Raw genomic sequence first — 14,223 nt, forward strand, 5'->3', positions numbered from 1 at the left:
GCGATCAACAACCACCCGATCGTACCCGCACGCAATCACCCGTGATCGTGCGTGCGTGCGGTACCAAGAATGCCGCGTTGCCGCGGATCATTCCCGGTTTTTCGAGGCCAATCGTAGGGGAGAGGAGGAGGTTAATAATGAGAACACATTTTGTGAAATCATTACACCCTTGTCCAGAAGCGGCCCGGGCTTGGCTTACATTATTGTGCAACGGCAAGTGACGACGCGGCGACGAGAGCAGAGAGCACTAGATGTTGCCCTGCTGGACTGAACCCGAAACGGGTAGCAAGGCCTACTCAGCACGCAAAACATAAGCTAATAATAATGCTCCGTTACTATGGCGACGTACTCGCTGCAACCTAAATTTCCCCTCGCGCGATGGCCCAGCCGGAATGCACTTTACGGCCGTTCGGTGGCCGCTGCCAAAGTTCCGACTCCCAAAATGATTTACCATTTAACTGGCAGTCTTTCCGCGCCTTCCTCTGACCCTGCGCATATGCTGCCGAACTAAGAAGAAAGAAGTGGCAACAATGCTGGCGCATGGAGGACGGACGGACGGATGGTGGTGCGAGAAGATGAGTTATACGGATGTAATTAAAAGTTTGAATTATTTGACAGGTTTATTAGCTTTGGCCGCGGTGACTGTACTAGCCCCTTTTCGGTGGCCAAAAGATGCTGCCCGCTCGGTTTGTTGATTTGATTTTGGATGCACTTTGCTCATATCATTGCGCGCCCTATCTCATTCTCTCTCTCTCTCGAGCGCCTGGACAAACAAATGAAAAGCGGGTTTATGCTACGCCACGTGTCTTGCGTTCAGTTGGTGGGGTTTCTGTGGCTGGAGAGAACGAGAACGAAGAAGGTGCTAAAACGTTCGCTTTCCACCAACGAAAACGCTAATTGAATGGTTTGTATAAGCAAATGCGTGTTGGTTATGCTGCCACTGGAATGCCCTGAAAGCGTGTCCCCGGTCGCCACTGCCCTGTGGCAATATATCTCAATTTCGGATGCAGAATTCAGAAAACTCATCGGACGCGATTAATTGCCATGAGCTCTCGGTGTCTCGGTATTTTATTGATGTTGCTTTAGATAGTCGTCGTACAGGCGTAAGAGATCGGGACTGGTCCGTGGTCGTACGAGCTGGAGAGCGTGCTCAAAGTGTGACCAATCGATGGTTTGTACATCGAATGAACCTTCGAGTCCGCGCAGTGCCGCCTCTTGGCAGATGGCTTCAATTTCAGAGCCAGAACAACCGGCTGAACGACGCACCAGTTCCTGCACGTCCACATTAGCGGCCGTTGGGATGGTTTTCAGTTTAATGCGGAAGATCTCCTCCCGGGCGGCCTCATCCGGTAGCCTCACGTAAACGATGCGATCCAATCGACCGGGACGCATCAAGGCAGGATCGATAAGATCGGGCCGATTGGTGGCCGCGACGATGCGCACATCCTTCAGTACGCTCACACCATCCATCTCGGTCAGTAGCTGGGCCAGGACGCGCTCTTTTACAGAGTTGCCACCGCTACCCCCTTCACCCGATCGTTCGCCACCGATTGCATCGATTTCGTCGAAAAAGATGATCGACGGAGCTACCTGACGTGCCCGGCGGAACAGATCCCGTACCGCTCGTTCCGATTCACCAACCCACATCGAGAACAGCTCGGATCCTTTGATCGATAGAAAGTTCAATCGGCTCTCCGTTGCGATCGCTTTGGCGATCATCGTTTTCGAGCATCCTGGTGGTCCGAACATGAGCAAACCGCGCGGTGGCTTAATACCGAGCCGTGTAAACACCTCAGGATGGTGGATAGGCCAGTCGATGATTTGGCGCAGCTTGTGCTTCAGATCCTCCTGTCCTCCAATATCGGTCCAACGGACATTAGGGCACTCGATCATGATTTCACGCATTGCGCTTGCCTTTACGTGCTGAGTGGCCGTCAACAGTGTTTGACTGTCGACCATAGAGCGTCCAGCCGTACTACCGGCAGCATTGGCCACCAAGTTCTCCAGATCGGCCCCAACGTAACCGTGCGTTATGCGAGCAATCGAACGGATCTCCTCGGTTGATAGATTGTGCGTCGTTCGTGATAAGATTCGCTGCAAAATGGACTCTCGTCCCGGTGCATCCGGAACCGGTAGCTCGAACTCGTAATCCAGCCGTCCTCCACGACGCAGCAACGCATTCACGTTGTCCACATTGTCCGTTGTACCGATCACTAGCGTACGATTACCACGCGCAGAGTTGTGCAGGCTATCGAGTAGATTGAGAAAATGTTGCGAGATGCGCTTGCTGATATCGCTCGTGCTCGCTTTTGGACAGAGATTGTGAAGTTCTTCCACGATGACGAGTGCCGGTTTGGGGTGAACGTCGAACACTTCGCTAAACTGGCGTGAGACGTTTACTTCCGATTCACCGTAGAATTTGCTGTAAACCTCCGAACAGTTGAGACGTACAACATGGCAGCGGTAGTGGGCGCCCAGTGCGTTGACTAGCATTGTCTTGCCCACACCCGAGACACCGTACAAGAGCACACCACGGCTGATGGGACCGTGGCGCTTTCGTGTTTCGATTCCAAACGCGGCATCCAAGAGCGTTCGCAGTTCACTGATGATGCTATCGAGAGCTCCGATACGTTCGAGGGCGTACCGTTGATTCTGATGGGCCTGTTGTTCCGCTTGAGCATCGTCCAGCACCGCGAGCTTCGTGGTACGCAGTATCACGAACATTCTACTTTCCTGTAAGCTCATCCGGCTGAACTGATCGGTCACCGTATCATCGTCACCGACGGTGCGAACGTTTTCAATGCGGAAGGCAAACATTTTGTTGCAAATTTTTAAAGCGATTCGGTTTTCCCTTATTACCACGCTACCTTGCAGCTGGTGCTTTAAACAGGAAAGCAGGAATTGACCATTTTTGTTGAACACTTTTGCCTGATCTTCGGGATTCTCGAGACGCAAACCAATTTCTTGCGCATCTTCCAGGTTGCTGGGATCGATGGGTGCCACGCTGGCGGTCAGATCGTTGCACTTGTCGCTGTCGAACTCATCTGGAAGGTAAATTAAATGATGTAAGTAAAGGGATTGGGGGGTTTAATACGGAGACGCCACCCTTACCTAGCGCTTCGAGGGCGAGTTTGGTTCTCGCACGATCATCTACTGGCCAAACAACGCGAACGATCGTGCCAATTGGGGCACCGTTCCTGCTCAACGAGATCCGTACGTAATCGCCAAGCATTAATCTCAACTTTCTCAGCACACTCAGTGGCATCGTGGCCAATCGGTACCGTTGTGCATCGGTACATCGCTTCACCTCCTCCAGCGTGGCCAGCGTACCAACTTCAACCTTCCGGCAGTGGAAGCTAGCACCGGCAGAAACATAACCGGTGAGCGTTGGGATGTTGGCACAGTTTGCTTCCTGGTGTTTCGGCAGCTCACTGGTCGGCAGGTACGTTTGGCACTTTTCACAGTTCCACCACAGTGGTTTTTCTTTCTTGGAGGCCGATTTTGGGGCCATTTTCCGTCGGAAAACTCAACCGCAAAATTCGAAAGACGAACACGCCGGCCTGCTGCGAGGAAACCGTTCACTGTCAAGCATGTTTGTTGACAAACACTGTCCCGTACACCGAGTCCGGTAAAGGCCTCTACAAACCGAGCACGTAACGCTGCGTACGTTGCGGAGCGTACGTAAATTCATACATTTCTCCGCAGCACTACGCTCCGCAACGCACGCAACGTTACGTGCTTGGTATGTAGGGCCCAGTGCAATCCCATACATTCTTTTCTCATCCCAGGATTTCTTTTTTATTATTCTCTTTTCACTTCACCGAGGCACACTTTGCAGCCTCAATCAATTAGAATTACATGGCCAGGCCAACTGACAATTTACTGAAAACTTAGCGACCGAAGAAACATCTAGAAACACCATCAGCGGCATGATCACAGTTCCTCGTTTCGGTATGCCTTACGCAGTCGGTTGTAGTAGAACGACTCTAACTTCTTGCTTACGCGCTTGCAGCCGTTGTTGGAGAAAATGCCGGTCTCATCAAACGTAACTGCTTCTCTTAGGATATCTCTGAAAAAATAAAGAGAGAGAGGGAGTTAAACTGGGAGGCAAATGGGCCAAAACTAAAGCAGATACATACTTGAGTAATGCCTCATCAATATTGGTACTGCCAGTCAATTTATGATACTCCCGGATAATGCAATTTTCCACGTGTCGTTTCTCGAGCGGCAGGAACGGCACAAAATGGTCCACCACGTGCGATTCAATCATCTCACTGCGGTACAAACCGCCTTCGAGGTTGTACGCACTGATTTCTAGCGTCCGTTCAAAGTCATGTAATTCTGTGCTCTCGCGCCACGTTCCTTTATCTAGGATGAGTTTCAACTGGTTCGCTATTTCTGGTCCCGCAACGTTTGATAGAAAGATGAAGATGGACTGTCGGAAGTTGTGCTCCCTCGTGTACGCATGATTGTCCAGCAGGGATACGATCGTGTCGAACAGTCCAGGTGGCATCTTCTCCACTTCATCGAAGATAAATAGCGACGTAGAGCATTTCGCGGTCGCTCGTTTGATGTCTTCAACGAGTCGAAACTGAAATCAAAACCAATGATCCGTTTAGTAAAACCATATCCGTACTAGGATTCTTTCCGCAGCTTCTACCTTGTACTCGTTAATTTTGCTCTCGAGTGGAAAGTCTATCCTTCCAAGGTATTTGTGCACAAAGTCACTATGGGAACCCTTCTTGAACAGAGCATTGGCAATGTGCTCTGCTATATAGTTTTTCCCCGTACCTAAAGAAGGAAATTGATTAGTTAACATGAACAGCCGAGCTGTTGGTATTACAAGTATCGCTCGCCAACTCACCAGGAGCACCGTGAAAACTGCAAAAGAAAGAATCATCTATAAACATTCGTCAACATTCTAACCAGCAGTGAGCATCAAGGAACTTACCTTATCACTAGTGGTTTCTCAGATTTGTGTATTTGTTGAAAGTGACCCCCGATAGCGTCCACAACGAGCTTCTTGGCAATGTGTTGACCAAACAGGTTCGCTTCAAGCGAATTTCTTAGTGCTTTTGGGATGAGAACGGAAATTTTGGTTAAAATGTTCCCATACTGGGGGTCATTCCGATAGCTTACCGTTAATGTCGGCAGGAATATAATGCGGGGTACAACATTCGTAGTACTGGCAGAGAGTATGATCTCTTGTTGCTTCAAATGCAACCTTAACGCCTGATTGGATGTTGTTCTTTAACTCTTCTAGATCAAAAAAGGCGCAGCAGGGCTCCACAAGGATGCTCAAACATAAGCACCAGTAAAGGATTTTTCGGAACCAAAGCGCTTTGAGCCTCATGTTGGATGAATAACGTGGCACAGCCGGTTGATAAGAATCGGATACACTTAATAAATTCGCATAAGATCGCAAGATCAATTCTTTCGCGGGTGATCTCACTCCTGCTGGTTGAGTGATAAGTAAACAAAAGCACCTAAAGGGAAACGCAGACCAATGATTCCTCATGAGAGGGCGGACACTTTAAAGGTACATCTCGCGATGGAAACACAACGATCGCGTGCACAAAACTATTCCAAAATTAAACCCATTTCTTAATTTTATCCGGAAAATACGAAATTGCCGGCGGCGGATGCAAACAGCTGTTCGACCCAGCCTGTCTGTCATTTTCCTCGTTTCCGTTTAGAGCACCCGGAATCGAATTTAAATCAAAGTGATCTAAATCAGTCGGAGGTGGTTTATTTAATAAAAACGGCTAAAACCCCATTTATGGTATTAAAATTTCGATTTCCCTGCTCGCTATCGTCCTTTCTCTCGACCGTTACCGTCAGCACTCGCACCACGGAGTATCTGCTTTGTCGCAGAACAGATCCACGTTGAGGACAGTCACGGGAACACCATCGATGGTAAGCTCGCGGCGACCGGCGATTGAGTAATTTAGCGTTTTCAGTCCCGTATTCCGATCCCGTTTCCGTGTACTCTCATACTGGTTAAAGCATTTCGTAGTATCTCGCTTTCGTTTCAGCCGATCGTGCAGATTGAGGAACGTATTGTCCGTTCCGGTCGTTATGTTTTTCGAACGGTACACCTTAAGACCGGCGTCCTGTATGCGCACGAAAAACTCATCGTCCTCCAGGCCCCAGCCCCAGTAACGGTTAGACATGCCGTTTAGCTGGACATAGTGCTCCATCTTGAGCAGCAGTATTCCGCCGATAAAGTTGGAATAGTGGTACTTTGGGTGATACTCGGGGCCCGATATGTGTAGAGGCCCTTTATCGGGGTACTCGTAGCGCAGGTTGTCGTTCAGTGGCAGCAGATCGACGTCGTGCATAGCAAAGTAGTCGAAACGATCCCGGACCTCCAGGAAGCCGGCATTGATCAACGATGCTCGGTTGAATCGATACCGATCATTTTGGTTCACCACAAATATGTGAAACGGAACACCTTGCTTTTCCAAAAACGTGGCCATGTGTGGCGCAAACTGAAGAAGTTCGTCGAAACGATCACGGAACGGGACCAACAATGCTAGCTTTTTCCTATTTTGGTCGTACTGCTCAAGGCGGAAGGTCTTATGAAATCGTTCATGCTCTTCGCACTGGCAGGTATCTGAAAGAAGAACGAATTATCTTTCCAATTTCTCGATCAAAACGCACGTTCTAACTCACCCGAACCGGTCGGAAGTCCACCACTGAGCAGGATCACCACGATAACGGTGAATAGGCAGATAGCGAAAAGTCGCAGGAGAACCACTTGCGTGTACTTAACCATCGCTCTGCTGCGTGTGCATTTCGAAGGAATTGAGGTCGTTTTCCCACCCGCTTTTGGCCGCCGAAATCCACCGTGGCGTGTTTACATTTTCACAGTTGTTTTTATCAGAGGGCTTCATTCACGCTACAGTGGGAGATTTTTCCAAACGACACCCAATGCGAGGGAATTTTCCAACCGACCTTCACGGAGCAGATTGAGACGAAATTGCATGGAAAGTACCGGAGAGTGGAAAACACTAAAATTAAATGAAAATCATCACGGAAAAGCGGTGTACGTGAAATGGGCCCTCGCTCGACTTGACAGCTCATACGTAAACAAGTTTGTGGCCAATCAATTTCTTCCACGATTTCGATGGAGAAAAAATCCAAATAGATATTTAAATATTAGAAAATTAGGCAAAAGTACTAGCCATGCTGGTTCAACTGAACCTGCTGCTGTTTCTGGTGGTGGTTAGCGGTCACGATTTGAAGGGGTTCGACGATTCCGTCCTTTTCAACTTGGTGTGGCACTCCAAAGATGATCTGTTGGTAAGCTAGAACACGGGCGCAGCAACCATCGTGTGTTGTAACCAGGTAACGGAATGGTTTCCCTCTTTTTGCAGCCTTCTGCGCCAGATGCGGAGGAGATTGTGATAACTTCGCCGAACAAGGAACGGTACCGCTGCATGATTCCATCGATCACGGCCAAAGAAAGCACGGGCGAGGTAGAGTACAGCGGTCCAACACCGCTGGAGCTGCTGGAACCACTCTTCCTTTCCACCACCTGTTCGTACCGGATCGAGAGCTACTGGTCGTACGAGGTGTGCCACGGGAACTACATCAAGCAGTACCATGAAGAACGGCACGAGAAGACGAGCAAGCTGCAGGAGTATTTCCTTGGCCGCTGGGACAAGCAAAAGACCGAAGCGCTGAAGGCACGGTACGCCGAAGCCGGTGCACAGAACGAGCAGCTAAAGTACAAGAAAATCGAAGGCTTCAATCTGCCGTACCTTGAGCTGGAAATGGACTCCGGAACCGTGTGCGATCTGAACGGCGAACCGCGTGTCACGAAGGTGCTGTACGTGTGCTACATGTTTGGCAAGAATGAGGTGTACTCGCTGAAAGAAACGTCCACCTGTAACTACGAAGTCATCATCCTAACGGCAGCCCTGTGCACTCACCCCAAGTACAAACCCCAGGATACGGAGGAAAACAAAATCAACTGCATTCCACTTGACGATGCACCACGTAAACCGAGAGCGCTGCTAGAGATGGACGTCGAAAAGATGCGGCAAAAGTATCAGCAGCTTTCGGTATGTCTCTTCAGTCGTCTTAGAGGAAACTCCATTTCAAAGTGATTCACTGTAGCAGTGCTTGCTTAGTTTATCTAGAGAGTGGGTAGTGCACTGTTTTTGTGCTAATATTCATTGCCTGCTATTCCCTGATCCCCCCTGTCTGTTGCCTTCTACAAATTTGGCTTCTGTATCTTTTGTATGTATTTTTTCTTTCGTTTCTTCACCTGCCTTCCTTCTTCGTTTTCCCCTCTTCCTAGGTTACTATTAGCGACGTTTTAGGATTTGAAATGCCTGAATTGGACGAGGTTGGTTTCTATATTTTCTAGTTTCTTTTACCTTCTGCTTCATAGCTCTTGCACGCCTTCTTTGCACTTTCCACTTGAGTTGCTCGCTCACTGGCTTACTTTGTTTCACGCTCATTCTGTGACTGACCGCTTGCAGGATGGTTCTTGGCGAGGCGAACCGGTTCGTAAGGACACTTCGTTTGCGTTCGATTGGAAGGGCATGGATGTGGAGGCTGATGAAGGCACTACCCCGGTTAGTTCGATGACGAGACGTCCGAAAAAGACCAAGGAACTAACGACACTGCTCGAGTTTCTCGATGGGGCCTACTGTCTACCAGGGGTAAGATAAAACCGGAAACTTGCTTATCAATTAAGCTTCTTGCTAACGATCCATCGATCTGTTTCATAGGGATCCGGTTGGTGGAAATTTGAGCTTTGCTTCGGAAAACACGTGCGCCAGTATCACAAAGATACCTCTATCTACCTTGGGTACTTCGACGTGGACAGGCACCGCGAGTGGCTGGAGAAGAATCCGCTTGTCCGGTTAACACGCAAGCACGACAACCAGATCAGTCTGTTCTACACCGGTGGTGACGTGTGCGATAAAACGAATCAAGCTCGCCACGTGGAGGTGAAGCTTAAATGTACCGAGCATTCGGCCAGCACGGACTTAATCGCTCTGTATCTGCTCGAGCCCCGTCCCTGCGAGTACGTTCTGAACGTGGAATCATCGAAGATTTGTGATATTCTTCCACTGGCCACCGAGGATATGCTCCTGCCGGAGAATCTGCAGGAACTCGTCGATGAAACGCTACTGGCCTCGGATAATACTAGCAGCAATAAGGATAAAGATGTAAATAATTGAATAAAATTCACCAAAAATTCCCCGACGCCGTTGCCCATTAGTTGCTGAACTCGACGACGGGCGCCTTCGTCTCCGAACTGATCTTGACCGTCAGTTGCGTGAACAGTTGATCCCAGGTCCACACTTCGTCCGGTTCTTCGATATCTTCTTCGTTTTCCAGGCACTCCGTGAGGATGGCAATGTCAATCTCGTCCAGATTTCCCAAGGCTGATGCTTTGTCATTGGCCAGAATATCCGAAGCGAGATCTTTGTACGTGGTCACGCTGCAAATGGCAAGTGGCAGAATTAGAACCTCATCTCGGTCGATTGCTACCGCAGGGCATCATGCTTACGTGGGTAAATTGGGACTCTCGTTGTACAGTAAGCTTTCGTGGATATCATCCGCATCCGGTAGCATCGGTATATCGTCGATCGGGTTATGCTCCACCGCGGCACTACTTTCGTCCATCGAAACGACGTTGCTGTTGCTGAACCGTTCCCTGTAACAATCGGATCGCTGAATAAAGATCCGATCTCATGTGAGATGCTGACCGATCGAGTTACTTACATCTCCAGAATATTTGAAAATTTACGAGCGTTCCTGAAACCGAACCAAAAAGCAATGAATACAAGCCAGCGAAAGGCGTCGTCGTCCTGTGTTTGATCAATAATCGTCCCCCGGGAATCACACGTACTTGCCATGGTTGCTGGTAGCGCTCGTCAGTGCCGATAACGACCGACCAATCGGCGATGCGTCCTCCATCCAGCTATCTGTTTTCACCTTCGCCGGGGTACCACCGGAAGGGGGGGACGCTTTTTCCTGCATTTTACTGCTGCTGCGGCCGTCGATGTTTGTTATTTATTGCCCCCCTACGATTACTGCCGCTATTCCACTACTCACGCTCGTTAATTATTGTCACGGAGGTGGAAAGAACCCCCTTCCTCGTAATTCAATATTTATATTACACGATTCGGTGTGCGAGATAAAAACGTGAAAAGGCGAGGAAATCGCGTGGAAAGCGTTTGTTTTGGCTTCCTGTTGGTTGCCCTGGCAACGCGACCAGCTGTCAAACGTGTTGCTCGCACTTAGTTTGAATTGTGGGCGCTCGACCGTTCGGATGGGGACGAGAATATTATTGCTTGCATTTGGTCTGTTGTTACTACTTATCTTTTATTAAGTCTTCGATCTAATCACATTCACATACGGTTTCTACCAAAAAGTATTGCACACCGAGAGCGCCTCCTCGATTCCATTTGTCTATCACCACTCTTCTACTGTCTTAAGAGGTTTACTAAGAAGAAGGAGAGAAGCTGTAGAAGGAGAGCTACCAGGGGAGAGCATTGCCCTCGGGATAGGAAAATTTGATAACAGGTTGAATAAATACTAACAAGCTTTTGGAACGAAACATAAGGAACATTCAAACATATCCTCGGGATTGAGTTTGAGCCAAAAACCATCCGGTTAAGCCGCCATGGGGAGAAAATGCCTGCGTTGATGCGTTTGAAAGTGTGCAGTGGTTGCTACGGAGATTCTATGCTATCGCTGCATCTGTTGTAGCGAAATTGACGAACTCCCTAGACCCGCGAGACCGGACAAGCAGCTGATGTCTTCATCTTTTTCACGATCTGTAATACAACGAAAATCACGCTCGTTAGATATTTAATCGCTTATTTCACTACTATTTTAGAAAGCTACTGATAGAAATGACATGCATAAGGTGGGGTTGAAAAGAAATCGATGTCGATGATCGGAGATGGTATTGGTAAAAGTGTCAGAAGTTAAACTGCTCCACAGCATGCATAACGAAGCCAAATTAAACGAAACGAAATGGTATATCAGGCCGAGTCTGCTACACAACGTTGCACTACTCCGCTACTCCGCTTCATACTTACGGGAATATGTGGACACCGTGCAACCCGATCTCGCGTCTAAGAAAGCGATGCTAGCATTTACCGACGGCCACTGTGGCTGGCATCTACACTACATACTCTCGATCACTAATAACTTTAATGCCGTGTTCGGTGAACACAAATTTGATCATGTCGTCGTAGCTGCGCGATGGACTGATTCGACCGGTCGACGCAGTCGTTGCTATGGTGCCGGTAGTGCCCGTACTAGTGCCTGTGCATAATGTGGCTCCTAGATGGCTGCTGCTGCTCGAAGTTGGTTGCTTCGATGGAATGGTGGTGGTGCTAGGGTTTGTGCGTTTGACCGAAGGGTGCAGTATTGTCGCCTTATTGTCTTCGATTTGCGTGCTGTTAATAGCGCGTGTACTGGTGGTGGAATTGACACTTTCCGAGAGCGAGTCGACTACCCGTTGAGGGGAACCGCTAAGCGACGTTTTATCACCCACCTTCTTGTGTTTCTGGTCGCCATCATCGCTGCTGATTTGGTGGGCCTGTTTTGTGGTTCCATCCGGTGTCGTTACTGACGGTGGTGCCGGAGCAGGAGCTGCGGTCGTTATTATCTGCACGGCACTTCCTGGGCGGGCTAGAAACGTAGCTCCTCGCCCGGTGATCGGTTTTGCCAGCGGTCCCGTGGATGGCTCATTTGCGCAGCAAAACACCTTATTGAGCGTAACATTACTGCCCGCACTGGGAGACGGAAGTGGTGGCGAGGGAAAATCTGTTTCATCCATCGCTTCACACGATGAATTCCGTTTGTTCAATCGATTTCGGTGCTCAATGTAGATGTCCGGATCGTTGATCGGGGAGATTGGTGAGATACTCATGGCCTCCGTTGTGCTTCCTGGTGTTAAAATGTACTTACTACTTTCCATCCGTAGTAGCCCGCGATCAAAGCCGTCAGGCATTGGTACAGACATGGCATGAGAAAGCGGATTTCAATTATGATTTGAATTAAATGGAAGATAGTTTGCGAACTAAACTCGGGTCAGTTAGTACTGCACACAGCAGCGCGGACATCGCTGTCATGCAGACTGTCCTTCACGCTATATGGAATGGATGAGGACGAGATGAATGAGCGAATGCAATACGGAACACCAACGGGAATCTTTTCCAAAACCTTGCTTCGAATGGCCAATACTTACGTGTCGCTATTAGTCCCGAAAAGACCGAACTTTTGAATGTACTCCGTAACGTGTTCGTCCAACAGATATTTGACCGACATCCCACGGCTTAACAGTCGGCGGATGAGCGTCGAACTGACATCATTCGTCACCCAGTTCGTCACAATCGTTATGTTGCGCTATGGAGAAAGGAAATGGATTTCAATACGGACAGACACGCAAACAGACGAGGTTCTGATGAATTCTACTTACGCGATAACGGGTCAATAGATCGGAATTGAAGATGAATTGCTCCGGATTGGATCCGGCACGCGAAATCACGACAATGCCATGGTAACCGAGAATGGCTTCTAGATCCTCGTCCTTCCACAATCCGGGTGTTGCAAAGGATTCGAGAAGATCTGCGCCACACAACAGCTTCAGGTGAACCTGGCCAGCCGTCTTTTTAATTCCCTCCGGTATCCAGGCCGGAATGTGCTGATTATTGATGGTCCCATTCGTGTCTTTCAGGTAAGAGTTTATGAAATTCTGTAACAAATAGCGTCCTCTGTAATGCTTGCGAAACCCATACAAATCAGCGTTATCGCGTACCTGGTGATACTGCAGCACCTGCCGGGTTCTTGTCCACTCCTCCTGCTGCGTTTCCCAATCGGACAGCCGAATCCACTCTGAAGACTTGAGTCCAATTTTTATCATGGCACAGCGATGAGTGGCCGAAACGAGTCCCTTTTTGGCGTATGAGTCATGCACCGGCGACACAATCCCACCCACCACCTGGCCGAGTCCCATTTGGTGGATGTGGTCTCGGGCTATCTCTGCAAGAAGCAAGGTCAAAAGATTACATCCCGCTGATTCACGCCGTTCCACTGTGCTTACCAAACATCCGAAAGTGCATCGGAGTTGGCGGGCTAAAGGACCCGCAGGCGATGAGCATGATTTTCGTCGACGATGTCATTCTCATTTGTCCTAATTTTGTTTCTAAAAACTGAGCCACGAAAACACGAATCCAAGAACAAGAAATCCGGCCAAAATACTTGTTTTCCAACTTGTTTACTCCAGAAAACCCCAAAAATGACCGAGAACAAAGGGTGGCATGGCTTTCATGGCGAGGTCAAAATTGATTTCCAAAAACATACCACAGTCGTCCAACAAAATCTCGGTAGAATATATTTCAAACTTCGTTGATAATGCGTGATGATATTTAATTATTGAAAAGCAATGGATTTCTAGATAGAACAGGATTATTTATAAAATGAGTGATTTATGCCTTAACCCCCTGAACAAGATTAGCCCATAGTGATCCTAACTAGGCAGTTTGAACGAAATTCATTCAGCAAATTTGCTGAACGTTCGATTTGAAAAACGACAGTTGGATGGAAAATTTGAACTTTCAACAAACAATTTTCCTAAAATAGTTTACCGAAAAATTCTGCGAATTCCTTTCAGCTACCAAATCTGCTCCCCCCACTGCTGCTCCATGGATAGGTAAACGGCTGCATTATCATGATTATTCATTATCGGATAATTCGTTATCCTTCCATCCTAGGTGAGGGTGTAATTCGAACGTGTTCCGTCTTTCTCACCAAATTTCACTCCCCTACCTTTCTGCTGTTCTGATTTAATTTCAGATTAAACTTCCCTGTACTGTCTTGTTGGCTTTCTACTCTACCTATTCCTCTAACTATTTGGCAATGTGTTCGTCGTTAGAATTCAGCACCGATACCGATGGTTGGGTAAACAGTTTTGATGCCCCTCTCCCTATAACGCTCGTCAGCGAAGCATGATAAAGTTTTCCTATTTATTCGCATTTTTGCACGCCCTTCCTTAGGGATGAGACCGACGGAACAGACGAAGCAAGAACGAGGTAACGCATCATCTTTTGATAGGGAAAATGTCTTCGCGAAAATGTCTGGCACCGGCACTGGCGGGTACCGAGGAGTGAGGTCTGGTGTTGTAGAACATTGATTGATCACATCCCTGGGCCGTTGGCTTTGGAGGGTCGACCCCGTTCTCGG

At 48.5% G+C, this 14,223-nt stretch overlaps 6 protein-coding genes across 9 annotated transcripts; 1 reads left to right on the forward strand and 5 right to left on the reverse strand.

Moving 5' to 3' along the window:
* Positions 1-1,039: 1,039 nt before the first annotated feature.
* On the reverse strand, positions 1,040-3,567 carry LOC126580993 (ATPase family protein 2 homolog). The gene is made up of 2 exons (XM_050244374.1): positions 3,112-3,567; positions 1,040-3,044 (listed from the first exon to the last, which is right to left on the reverse strand). Exons 1-2 carry the CDS (start codon positions 3,509-3,511, stop codon positions 1,069-1,071), a joined length of 2,376 nt encoding a protein of 791 aa, XP_050100331.1. The 5' UTR covers positions 3,512-3,567; the 3' UTR covers positions 1,040-1,068.
* Positions 3,568-3,777: 210 nt separating this feature from the next.
* Positions 3,778-5,653, reverse strand: LOC126580932 (torsin-like protein). The gene is made up of 6 exons (XM_050244284.1): positions 5,140-5,653; positions 4,952-5,072; positions 4,865-4,881; positions 4,661-4,791; positions 4,140-4,591; positions 3,778-4,069 (listed from the first exon to the last, which is right to left on the reverse strand). Exons 1-6 carry the CDS (start codon positions 5,516-5,518, stop codon positions 3,934-3,936), a joined length of 1,236 nt encoding a protein of 411 aa, XP_050100241.1. The 5' UTR covers positions 5,519-5,653; the 3' UTR covers positions 3,778-3,933.
* A 65-nt stretch (positions 5,654-5,718) lies between these two features.
* Positions 5,719-6,952, reverse strand: LOC126569479 (beta-1,4-galactosyltransferase 7). The gene is made up of 2 exons (XM_050226583.1): positions 6,676-6,952; positions 5,719-6,616 (listed from the first exon to the last, which is right to left on the reverse strand). The coding sequence occupies exons 1-2, from the start codon at positions 6,776-6,778 to the stop codon at positions 5,838-5,840; spliced, it is 882 nt and encodes a 293-aa protein (XP_050082540.1). The 5' UTR covers positions 6,779-6,952; the 3' UTR covers positions 5,719-5,837.
* Positions 6,953-7,103: 151 nt separating this feature from the next.
* On the forward strand, positions 7,104-9,225 carry LOC126569478 (endoplasmic reticulum lectin 1). 2 transcript variants are annotated; one of them, XM_050226581.1, is made up of 5 exons: positions 7,104-7,305; positions 7,380-8,069; positions 8,309-8,356; positions 8,493-8,675; positions 8,745-9,225. In XM_050226581.1, the coding sequence occupies exons 1-5, from the start codon at positions 7,189-7,191 to the stop codon at positions 9,198-9,200; spliced, it is 1,494 nt and encodes a 497-aa protein (XP_050082538.1). In that variant the 5' UTR covers positions 7,104-7,188; the 3' UTR covers positions 9,201-9,225. The 2 variants fall into 2 exon arrangements, with proteins under 2 accessions (XP_050082538.1, XP_050082539.1); XM_050226582.1 differs by lacking the exon at positions 8,309-8,356.
* A 12-nt stretch (positions 9,226-9,237) lies between these two features.
* LOC126569480 (intraflagellar transport protein 43 homolog) lies at positions 9,238-10,177 on the reverse strand. Its single transcript, XM_050226584.1, has 5 exons — positions 10,081-10,177; positions 9,875-10,012; positions 9,748-9,780; positions 9,533-9,679; positions 9,238-9,463 (listed from the first exon to the last, which is right to left on the reverse strand). Exons 2-5 carry the CDS (start codon positions 10,003-10,005, stop codon positions 9,238-9,240), a joined length of 537 nt encoding a protein of 178 aa, XP_050082541.1. The 5' UTR covers positions 10,006-10,012; positions 10,081-10,177.
* Positions 10,178-10,331: 154 nt separating this feature from the next.
* Positions 10,332-13,261, reverse strand: LOC126580893 (nicotinamide/nicotinic acid mononucleotide adenylyltransferase 1). 3 transcript variants are annotated; one of them, XM_050244214.1, is made up of 6 exons: positions 13,085-13,261; positions 12,800-13,023; positions 12,461-12,736; positions 12,230-12,387; positions 11,534-11,948; positions 10,332-10,805 (listed from the first exon to the last, which is right to left on the reverse strand). In XM_050244214.1, the coding sequence occupies exons 1-6, from the start codon at positions 13,167-13,169 to the stop codon at positions 10,755-10,757; spliced, it is 1,209 nt and encodes a 402-aa protein (XP_050100171.1). In that variant the 5' UTR covers positions 13,170-13,261; the 3' UTR covers positions 10,332-10,754. The 3 variants fall into 3 exon arrangements, with proteins under 3 accessions (XP_050100171.1, XP_050100173.1, XP_050100172.1); XM_050244216.1 differs by lacking the exon at positions 11,534-11,948; XM_050244215.1 differs by lacking the exons at positions 10,332-10,805; positions 11,534-11,948 and adding an exon at positions 11,969-12,130.
* Between the last annotated feature and the right edge of the window lie 962 nt (positions 13,262-14,223).

Source organism: Anopheles aquasalis, chromosome 2 (genome assembly GCF_943734665.1).
Source record: "Anopheles aquasalis chromosome 2, idAnoAquaMG_Q_19, whole genome shotgun sequence".
Lineage (NCBI taxonomy): Eukaryota > Metazoa > Arthropoda > Insecta > Diptera > Culicidae > Anopheles > Anopheles aquasalis.

Coding starts and splice junctions, on each gene's coding strand:
- LOC126569479 (XM_050226583.1), bottom strand. CDS start 6,778: ATGGTTAAGTACACGCAAGTGGTTCTCCTGCGACTTTTCGCTATCTGC. Junction 6,617..6,675: donor TGGACTTCCGACCGGTTCGG/GTGAGTTAGAAC, acceptor TTCTTCTTTCAG/ATACCTGCCAGTGCGAAGAG.
- LOC126569478 (XM_050226581.1), top strand. CDS start 7,189: ATGCTGGTTCAACTGAACCTGCTGCTGTTTCTGGTGGTGGTTAGCGGT. Junction 7,306..7,379: donor ACTCCAAAGATGATCTGTTG/GTAAGCTAGAAC, acceptor CTCTTTTTGCAG/CCTTCTGCGCCAGATGCGGA. Junction 8,070..8,308: donor AAAAGTATCAGCAGCTTTCG/GTATGTCTCTTC, acceptor CCCTCTTCCTAG/GTTACTATTAGCGACGTTTT.
- LOC126580993 (XM_050244374.1), bottom strand. CDS start 3,511: ATGGCCCCAAAATCGGCCTCCAAGAAAGAAAAACCACTGTGGTGGAAC. Junction 3,045..3,111: donor ACTCGCCCTCGAAGCGCTAG/GTAAGGGTGGCG, acceptor TTTACCTTCCAG/ATGAGTTCGACAGCGACAAG.
- LOC126580893 (XM_050244214.1), bottom strand. CDS start 13,169: ATGAGAATGACATCGTCGACGAAAATCATGCTCATCGCCTGCGGGTCC. Junction 11,949..12,229: donor TTCGGGACTAATAGCGACAC/GTAAGTATTGGC, acceptor GATGGAAAGTAG/TAAGTACATTTTAACACCAG. Junction 10,806..11,533: donor GCGACCAGAAACACAAGAAG/GTGGGTGATAAA, acceptor GTTGTATTACAG/ATCGTGAAAAAGATGAAGAC.
- LOC126569480 (XM_050226584.1), bottom strand. CDS start 10,005: ATGCAGGAAAAAGCGTCCCCCCCTTCCGGTGGTACCCCGGCGAAGGTG. Junction 9,680..9,747: donor TTTTCAAATATTCTGGAGAT/GTAAGTAACTCG, acceptor CGATTGTTACAG/GGAACGGTTCAGCAACAGCA. Junction 9,464..9,532: donor GAGAGTCCCAATTTACCCAC/GTAAGCATGATG, acceptor TGCCATTTGCAG/CGTGACCACGTACAAAGATC.
- LOC126580932 (XM_050244284.1), bottom strand. CDS start 5,518: ATGAGGAATCATTGGTCTGCGTTTCCCTTTAGGTGCTTTTGTTTACTT. Junction 5,073..5,139: donor TATTCCTGCCGACATTAACG/GTAAGCTATCGG, acceptor TCATCCCAAAAG/CACTAAGAAATTCGCTTGAA. Junction 4,592..4,660: donor GCAAAATTAACGAGTACAAG/GTAGAAGCTGCG, acceptor TTTTGATTTCAG/TTTCGACTCGTTGAAGACAT.